We start from the raw sequence: 10,486 nt of genomic DNA on the forward strand, positions 1-10,486 counted from the left end.
TTCAGCCCCCGTTTATACGTCATATAAGCTTTCACTCTCATTCGCACGTCATGCAGACATACGACCTTTCGCTCTCATTTCGCACATCGTACGCAAGCGCTAACCCCCTCGTTCGCACACGCTACAGAGGGATTTCGGAGAAGTCGCTCTCGTTCACACGTTCGGGAAATGTTTTGTAGGTCTGGGAGAGACCGGAAGGCGTGGAGGAAACCCACGGAGAACACGGAGACTCCACACCGTCCGGACGGCGCTAGCGCTAGCGCTAGCTGCTGCACAACATTGCTGCTGCTATAAAATAACGGGATGCAACAAACATCGCATTGAGCTACTTGGTACTTCTCAACTAACAAAAGTATTTGAGCTGCTCCGGGAAAAAAAAATGTAACACCAATTCACCAGAGATCTAATTTCTTCCAAAAAAAAAAAAAAAAAAACATAAAATTTCCACTCAGGCTTTAATCCAGTTCATATCTGCCAAATATAGGACTGTGAAATGACAAATGCCAAGATTGGCTCTTCTGTGACATTTCTCCCATCGGGATGTCACTCTTCAAATAAGTCAGTAATTAGTTTTAATAAGCCCGGCCTCTGACGACTGTTTGACGATACACTTCGACTAACTCGACGAGATCGTCGCCGCCTCGGGAAAGTTCTCGACTCTCCCGGAGGGGCGTTTGACGGGAGTCGCAGCGATTCGCTGGAAGCGAGATGAAATAATGATTAGTGATGGAAGGTGGAATATATGAGCAGGGTAGGTATTAACGACCGTCTCTCACATTAACGGCCGAGAAGATATTCATCAAACTTGACTAAATGTAGGATCAAAAATTAAATGAGGGGATCTGAGGTCTAATAAATTTGATTTTATTTCTGCGAGTTCAAAGATACAGTCGAGCGATTCACCGTGATTTAGTCTTTAATTCCGGGGATCCCGTAAGCTCTAGTAATAATACCAATAATGATACAAATAATAACTAGTTTTATTGTCATTTTTGTGGTCCATCAATAGAAAGACACACTCCCGCACAAATGTGCACAACTTGCATTTGGACGATAAGAATAAGAACAACTTTATTTATCCCGAAGGAAATTGTTGTGCCAGAGTTTCAAGTAAAACATAACAATAATAGATAATAGTAGGAAGGAGGGGGAATAAGAAATACAGTAAAATATAAAGTGTCAAAGTTAAGGCTATCAAGTGTTTTAAGGTCTTGATCCAGAGCGGATGTTTTAACATTTCTCTCTCCATATAATTAGATTTAAAGCGGAAGACGTTCTGACTGCATGAAGGTCCACGTGTGCATCACTGTTTGTGAGCAGCTCATAAGAGATAAGATAAGATAAGAACAACTTTATTAATCCCGAAGGAAATTGTTGTGCCAGAGTTACAGAAAATATAACAGTAATAAATAATAAAAAGAAAAAGGCAGAATTAGAAATAAAAATAAACGATAAACGATAAAGTGTCTCAGTGAAACTATAAAGTGTCTTAGTAAGCAAGTGATAAAACTATAAGTGTCTTAGTAACAAGTGAGGTAAGGAGTGCACAATCGTATGATAAAAGGAAAAATTGTAGTGTCGCTGTTATGAAATGAAATATTGCACAGTTCTGAATATTGCACAGAACTTTACGCCCGTCACTGTGTGACCGCTTCTTTTTTCTGTTCCGACTTTTCCTTGATTAAATGACGCATCGAAAGATTCGAGCTCTGCCAAAAACTCTCGGGCCGATTCAGAACTTGTTCGAACTGTCGGGTCCACGTTTGCGAGGCCTCTGAGAAGAAGCCCGGGGTCGCAGGAGGGTTCGTCAGGGCACCGTCTCCGTGAATTTTCCACGGACTCTGACGAAGCAAGGTTTTTGAAAAAGGACGACGGGTCGCAAACGCCGCGAACAGACTCCGACGCCGCGTGAGAGGTTACGACGTCCGAGTCCGGGTGCAATTCCCCATGTCCTCGTCTACATGTGCACAGGATCCGGTATTGGTGATTGACCTCTTCTTCTTCTTCTTCTTCTTCTGCACCCCTACTCGTCCCCCAGGTGTGGTTCAAAAACAGGCGTGCCAAGTGGAGGAAGCGCGAGAGGAACCAGCAGGCCGAGTTGTGCAAAAACGGCTTCGGCGCCCAGTTTAACGGACTCATGCAACCCTACGACGACATGTACACGGGCTACTCCTACAACAACTGGGCCACCAAAAGCCTGGCGAGCAGCCCGCTGTCGGCCAAGAGCTTTCCATTCTTTAACTCCATGAATGTAAGCCCCCTGTCGTCCCAGCCCATGTTCTCCCCCCCGAGCTCCATCCCCTCCATGAACATGGCCTCCAGCATGGTGCCCTCGGCGGTGGCCGGAGTTCCCGCCGCGGGCCTCAACAACCTGGGCAACCTCAACAACCTAAACAGCCCCACGGCGCTCAACTCGGTGGCCGTGACGGCGGCCACTTGCCCGTACGCCACCACGGCCAGCCCCTACATGTACAGAGACACCTGCAACTCCAGCCTGGCCAGCCTGCGGCTCAAGGCCAAACAGCACACCAACTTCACATACCCGGCGGTGCAGAACCCCGTGTCCAACCTGAGCCCCTGCCAGTACGCCGTGGACCGGCCAGTATGAAGGACAAGGCCCGCGACCTCTGACCCCAACTGACCAGCTCTAAGTCCACGATCGCCCCACTTCATATCTCTTCAGTTCCATCGCCCGGCAGCTCGGCGACCCGGCGGCCCGGATTTGATGGCAGTGGCTCCAGAAAAAGTCCGGGCGGACCGCCGGGCTCCGAAGGATTTCTCTCCGGTATATTAGACTGAACTGACCAACCGCTTCAAAGGATTTCTAAAGATTATTATCGTTATCATTTTTTTTTTTTTTTTTTTTTTTTCTTCTCCTTCTTTTGAACTGCATGATTAGAGTAAAACTTAGAAACCGAGGATAAACGCGAATGCTCCGACTGGACTGGTGGTCGACATCTTGGTCCAAACACATCCAGCGATCCGTTGCAGGAAAGAGACCTGTGCTTGTAATGTGGGTGAAATGGAGGGTGTACATAATGGACTTTTTTTTTCTGTTTTGTATGTGACAAAAATATATGAAAACGTAGTACTTTAAAAAAGATGAGAAAAGCCTGTTCTTCATAAGCAAAGACCCATCGGCACATCGTTTTGGGAACTTTTGCTGTGAATTCCTTTTGGCCCCGGAGGGTCGCGGGTCAGAGGGCCGACACGGACGAGCAAGAGGAGGACGGTATGCTGCAGAGAAACTCATTTGTCTAATTTCCAGCACAAATAAAAGCCTTGCACGCAATATAAGACAGAATCGCCAGACAAGTCGCACCTGGGTCAGACGGTCCTCCCGACTCCTCAAAGTCTAACCCGCCGTTCGGGTCCGGGAGGATTCCCCCGGTGGCCGAACGGCGACGTTGCACGCGCGGTACCTAGCGTCCTCGCCAATCGACGCGAAATAGCGTTAGCTGTCGTTTCCGGGGAGACCCGATTCCGTGCGATTGGTCCAAAAACATCTGCCGCGAGTCCAGAAGAATCGGGTACCGACTCAGTTGTTTCAACCCGCCGTTAACGGTGGAGGTCTCTTGACGGGGGATCCTTGGCGGCTCGGACCGAACCTGGATCTCCAAATATCTTTGGGCATCATGTGACGCTGACATGGTCGCGGGAAATCCTCCGCCGCGTGTAACCCTTCACGGATCAACCATCAGCATCATCGCCTTCCTGGGCAACGCCCGTTGCCGGGACGACCGCTCCAACCTCCTGAGATGGCTTTAGCGCTTTGTCAGGACGGTCGGTCCTGTCGGGGCGTTTGAACGACTAAAAGAAACGACAGCTTTATTCACCCGCCGCCAAACGGCTTTAAATACGACACGACAGGCAAAACAGATGAAACCCTTGGTGCCTCCCTGCAGGAGATCTGCCAACACGACCTTCATATTATTATTCTTCAGCCCGCCTCCACATTCAGGTTATGATCCAGCAGAGGGAGCGAGGTTTCCCTATATCGGGGTCACTCCTCGCAGCTCGGCTCACATCGGGAAGCCTGAAGGTCCCGACCAAAAAGGGTCGGCGCGAGGATAGTTTCAAAATAAGCGGCTTTTTGTTTCCATATCCAAGATTAGTGAGAAGTCCATGGCGATGCAGCAGCGCGAAGGTCTGCGGTCCGATTCCAGCAGGGAGCCTTTCTGTTTGGAGCGACCGGCCGTTTATCTCAATACGCCGCCTGAGCGAAAGAGTCGCCATTTGTACGTCTCTATACGACGGGAATGAGAAAGTTAATGTTTGGATGTGTTTGGTGAGTCGGCGAACCCCGGCTTTGGCTCCGGCGGTGCGGAGAATGAGCGAACGGATGAATAAGAACAAGTACGCGTCGCTTTTTGCAATGCCGGGTTCATTTCACTGATGTTACCGACATCAAAAAAAAAAGATCAAATCAGTCTCAAAATAAAATGTGTTTGCCGCTGATGGATGGAACGAGCAAGCAAGGAAAGCCTCCTTAAAATCTTCTGTCTTCCCGCCTGTGACGCTGATTCTGTCTTATATTCCGTCAAGTCAACCGCAACCATTTCTTTTTTATGCTTAGAATTAGACAAAGATTCGCCGTGAGTGTTTTTTTGCAGTATATTGTAGAAAAAGGAAACAACTCCACCCCACACACACACACACACACACACATATACACACACACACAGTACGGTTTCACCCAGATTACCCCAAAACACAACCATCAGCGAACCTTTTTCAAGTCAAACTCTAAAAAGCCATTGAGTATATAGATTTGTGTGGTGTTATACAAAGGGAGTCCATGACTGTAAAAAAAACCATATATGTAAGAGTGCAGTTGTTATAACAAAAAAAAAAAAACAAGCTTTTTTTCCTGGTGTAGCCTGCTTTGTCTCATTAAAGAACCCATTAAAGGACCCGTTTTTATGAACCCGCACCTGGATTTTGACATTGAAGCGCACACGTGGCGCCACCGCTCTCATCTGGTCGCCGGTGAGCGGCGAGCAAAACACCATGTTCTCACAACAGCGGGTCGCGCGCCATGGAAACGGGCTCCCACGTCCATAGCAACACTTACGCAACGGTAAAAAGAGAGCGGTCGGTAGAGGAGAGCGAGAGCGGCGGGGAGATGGAGATGTTCCCGATTACCGCTGTGTGATATGTTTGACCTACACTCGGGGCGGTAACCGCAGGCTATCCGGTAACAAAGCCGGAATTCGCGGAGGCCCCCGAGTCGAAGCCGCGGCGGCGTCGCGCCAAGGCCTCCAGGAGCGAGGCGTCCCGGCCCGGCGACGAACCGGGGTTTAGCGGCCCATCGATCCCCGTCATCTCCCAGAGACTGTTTATTACGGCGACGGTCGAGCGCGTGTCGTTTAGTTGGTAAATCGGACGGTTGTACGCGGGAGCCGCTCGAGGCGTTAACCTCGCGAACGGCGGAAGGTCAGAGCCGTCCGGGCGGCGGACCTTCTCGTCCGTTCAGGTCTTCCAGGTATCCTCACTGAGCCGACGGCAACCGAGAAGAAATAGCCGGGCGGTTGGCGCTTCGGCCCCGCAGCCAGAAGGTCCTTGTGGTGTGGAGTCTCCACGCTCTCTCAGCGTCCAAAGACGTGCCGGAGGTCGGTTGGAGACCCTGAATCCACTGAAGGAGAGAGCGAACGGTTGTACGTCTCTGTTTTCCAATGATAGCCGAGCGACCCCGAGTGAAGTCTGGATCATGAACGGATGAAGGAATGAATGAACGAGGGGATTTGAAACAGAGGACGTCCGTGGAGGTTCTCAGTCATCAGGGTGACGGTCAGTCGTCGGCTACCGTTCATTTCAGTCATGTTTAAAAGCGAATACTTCAAAACACAATTTATACTTGGCCGGTTGTGACTCAATTAGCTGTAATTAGCATGAAACGGTTGATGTTTTGAGTGTGTGAACACGGCCTTCTGGATTGAGCTCCAAGAAAGACCTGGGGCGAGTCTCGGGGTCCCGCAGGATTCCGCAACATGTAAATCAAACAGTCGCAGAAGAGGCGCATCGATTAATGTTGCCTCGGCGACGCTAACTAATCAGCGCATCCTGTTCGAAAGGTCCGATACATTTCGGAAACGACTTTGACGATCTATGAAATTCTCGACATTCTCGATTTCGAACTGTTGTCGCGGCGGCCGGACTCGAAGGTCTCCCCTCGTCCCAGAGGCTTCTTCGGCTCCGCGGGTCTCCGTCGCGCTGCGGCGCTACGATATTTAAAGGACGGCAACTTGAGAACACGGCTGGGAAAGGACCGGCCATGTGAATTCACCATGGGCTGGAAGGGATTCTGACTCTGTGGGAAGTGAGTAGGACAAATGAAATGTGGCTAAATTCCCATTGCTTGGCGGACAGGAAGGAATTATTGGGCTTATATTATTCATTAGAGCCTTAAGCCCAAACCTTATTTGCCCTGCAAATGGTATCAGCCCCCATCGGGACCCTCAGCCTTGAGCATTTCTAATTTTGGACTTCCCAAATTTGATCTTCAAAGAGTGAATTTCATTTAGCAAATAAAGCGCTTGGAAATAGGTAGAAAGCATTTTGGAGGGGAAAAGGACGACATCGTTTAAAGTTAGACCGGGCTAAAACTTGAGGGTATCTAATGAGGTGTCTTCGTGATAGCTTCTCTGTCACCACTGGTTACTGTCCTTCCAGGTGACCACGAACATTGTACACCTACCCACTACTACTACTACCACCACCACGACTACTACTACTACTACTACTACTACTACTACTACTACTACTACTACTCCCGATAGTAACGACAATAGTGGAATGTCAGCGGAGTGGCTAGCGAATCCACCGAGGGTCCTCCTGCGTGGACTTTCCATGTTCTCCCCATATCTGCTTGGACATCCTGTTTCCTCCTGCAATCCAAGATCAAGCGGTAGCTTGACGGGAGGAAGAAGCTCCAACACGCGCCGCCACCCCGAGTGCAGGATACGGCCGTGCAGATAAAGAATGGGTGAATAAATGTAGACTAGTAATAAAGGCACCAAAAGTAATATTAATAATCATAATATCGTTGACGTTCCTGGTTTCGCCGGCAGTCGGGGTCGTGTCGGCGCGGTTCCCTTCGTGTTGATGCTGCCACGCCGGTGATGTCGAGAGCATCTTTCCCCTTTACCTCCGTCGCACCTTTACAAAGAGTCTGTTAACAGACGGTGGATCTTCACGGCCGACCTGCCGCAGCAGAGCCTCCTTCCTGCGTCCCGGCTCTCTCTCCTGGCGGAGAAGTTTTCTCGAAGTTGTCCGGGTTTCATTTCGACGGCGCCGTCGGGACGACCAATGAGGACGGCGCGAGGATACGTAGTATCCTGCGGTCAGGGGCTCCGGGCACATGACCACCTCTTGCGGCTCTTCGCCACGGCCGAAACTTCGGTTTCTGGGCAACGGGTGGGAGTTTTCCAAACCTGACGGAGCCGATGAGCTTGAAAGAGCCATCGGGACGTTCATCTCCGGACCTTTGCTGATGTCTGGGACGATGACAGATACACGCCTGATGACGGTGCCAGTGATAGATAACATGCCATTATGGCACCTTCTGCTGACCTTTGCACTAAACCAAACCTAAAAACCCTCTGCTGCTGCTGCTGCTGCTCTCTCATGCCGTCAAGTATCACCGGATCCACGTGCACTCTGTACGTCAAACCTCATAGTTTAATGTCTACTGTTTAACGTAATAGTTCACAATACAGCTAATTCGCACTCATAAATAACAATAATTATAATTTTGTCTGTTTCACGTCATCGCGGGCTTGTGAGAAGCCTCTTCGATTCCTGTGTTGACAAGAAGTCTGACTTTGACTTTGACAGTCGCTCGCAGCGCCAGTCATACGTTTGGATGTCGTGCATCCCGAGGCCGAATCCGTGCCTCGTCATGCCGAGAGCGCCGGGAGTTTGTACGTCTTTCATTGGCGCTTCCATCCGCACCCGCCGTGGGGGAGGTGAAGATCCCAGTCATGCCGGTCGCCGTATGATTCAGCTTCCTGGACCTTCTCGCGCTCGCTTCTCATTTTCCACCGCCGTCTTAATACTGGCGTCGGCGGCGTCTTTCGGTACCGAAGCGCTACTCCGCTCCACAAAATTAGAACGCCGACTTCCAAGGATGTGAATAGAAGCCGGGGCTTTTGACTCTTTCCTACAGAGTGCCATGTTTTTTTAAGGACTTTGGCAGCTTGAACCACCTTCAAAGGTGCCAGCTTGCTTTTCTTTCACATGCTTTTACTGCTGACACAAGCGCTTCATACAGCAGCCGAGGCCAACGGAGCCCCGGTAGGATTGCTTGCCGGTGTACTCAAGATCTGAACGTTCCAAGATTTGAACACAAGCCTGATCCATCTTCTGATTTCAGCCTCTGGCACCCTGGAAATTCCTTTCAAATCCTCTTCTCAGGGCACATGTATCAACTTATTCTGCTCGCTACGACTTAAATCGGTTTGACATTATGGCGAAGAAAGAATCTCCCGCGCGTTTCCCTGTAGCTTCTTCTGCAAAGGCAGCAACGGACGTTTTTTAGGAAGCACCGCACGGATATGGACAAGAGTCTTCTGCAAGGCCGGGTCTTGCTTTGGAAGCCACATCCTTCACCTCTCCCGGTATCAGCTGAGACGTGTGGAAATGCTCGAACGGCTGTTTGGCTGCTGAGGTCGGTGTTCAATTCTTCTTCAAAGCGACGTGGCTCGCCACCAGTTCCTTTTCTTTCCGAAGGGTTCTCTTAGAAGTGGAGGGGTTTGGTCCCGAAACAAGTGCTCTTTCTTTGCTCACCTGGCAAACGGCCCCCATCTAAGCCCCAAAATGAGTGCTGGACGTGAACAAGTCCATCTCGCGGTGGTGGCCGTTCACGCCGGTGTCACAAGGACTCCATCTCCTCCCTGATCCTGGGGGTTTCTCATGCCGACTGTCCTCTTTTTTTTTTTATTTCCCTCTTTGAATCGGAGCCACGAGGCTGACGTCGGGCGATATCTTTGCCCGTTGTTTCTCCACTGCTGTTGCCATCGGCTCCAGGGTCTGACCACCTCCATCAGACGGGTTCTGCTCAGAGGAAGGTTCTGAATGAGAGTCAACGAGTCTCTCCGAGGAGATACCGCATGGTGGTCCACTGACATGTTTCTGCACCGTGGCTTTGGGCTCCAGCTCCCCCAGGCTTTGACCCCGAGCACTACGGGACCTTCACCGCACACTGGTAGTTTGGACCATATTACCGATACTGACATTTTCATAAGATCCGTATTCACTCATTCATTATCTGCACAGGGATCCCGGCTGGAGCTCATCAGAAAATAGGATGGGCCCTCGCTCCACGATGGGAGGGCCACAAATTATGACATACAACCATTCACGCTCCGGTCTGGGCCACTTAGGGTGCTCACCAAACCTACGGCATGTAGCTACGATGGGTTTTCGGTGAGTGTGAGGAAACCAGAGAACCTTTCTCCACATAGAAATCAAACCCGGACCCACTCCCTGTGAGGCGGGAGTGCAGCGCTACCCGCAAGCTCTAAGGCAGGGGCGTCAAACTGACAAGCTGCCGGCCGGCCGGACCGCATTCGCCAACGAGCTTAATCTGCCCCATCATTTTTTTTCGCCATAAATAAAACGAGCTGCGATTGTTCGGTGAAAGAATCTGTTGTTTCGGTGCCACGGTTTTAGCCGTCCGGCCCGTTTGAGAGGAGATTCTCCCCCGTGTGGCCCCTGAACCCAATGGGTTTGACATCCCGGCTCCAAAGGAACATTACCAGTTCCAGCCACCATAGAAGATTCTGCACAGAATAGTCGACCCACAGGTGCGGTTCTTCTTCTTGCACTTATTCATAACCCTTAACTGCTCCCCTGGCGCTGGTGGACGGCAGCTTCTGCTCATAGTTCCTCCATGATGGCTTAATTGCAGAGATTTCCCCACGAGGGATTAATAAGATATAAAAATCACAACTAGACTCGACTCCGCGTGTTAATATTCACAAAGCCGAACGACCGGGTGTGACGTACCGCTCCGATGAATAGCCGATAAATTGCCGGGCCAAAGTTTGTACGGAAAGCGGCGCGTTCGGGATTCTTTAATTCGAGCTGTGCTCGGTCCCCGCGGCCCACACACACCGACCTGTTTTAGTGGAGTGGGGTGGAATGGTCACACCACATGCACTTCAATGCCACACCACACTTACAGAATCAATATTTCACTGGAGGGAAGCGTGTGTGCCGGTCCCCGATGTTTACTCAAACTGGCAAACTACAGGGAGAGACGGGAAAGGCAGACGGCTGTCTGGAACATAATGAACTCGTGGAAGTGGTAACGATTACCTTGGAGGAAAGAATGGAGGCGGGAGGGGGAGAAGACAAAATATGAGGACGGATTTGGGGGGACGGATGGATGGCTTCGGAGTTAGAAATATTGTGAAATATTTGAAGGAACATACAGAGTGCGCATGAAGTACTTCCATCATTCTGGATTATAAAACACACTTAC

At 50.3% G+C, this 10,486-nt stretch overlaps 1 protein-coding gene across 1 annotated transcript in view; it reads left to right on the plus strand.

The window, feature by feature from the left end:
• pitx3 (paired-like homeodomain 3) overlaps positions 1 to 4,927 on the plus strand; it is a 28,365-nt gene extending 23,438 nt beyond the window's left edge. Inside the window, exon 4 of the mRNA XM_086163562.1 lies at positions 2,039 to 4,927. Within this exon, the coding sequence (XP_086019688.1) occupies positions 2,039 to 2,608 (570 nt within the window). The 3' untranslated portion in view covers positions 2,609 to 4,927. The remainder of the gene's footprint in view (positions 1 to 2,038) is intronic.
• Positions 4,928 to 10,486: the final 5,559 nt, after the last annotated feature.

Source organism: Fistularia commersonii, chromosome 2 (assembly GCF_037954325.1).
Source record: "Fistularia commersonii isolate RoL2024-O1a breed Wild chromosome 2, RoL_Fcom_v1.0, whole genome shotgun sequence".
Classification (NCBI taxonomy): domain Eukaryota; kingdom Metazoa; phylum Chordata; class Actinopteri; order Syngnathiformes; family Fistulariidae; genus Fistularia; species Fistularia commersonii.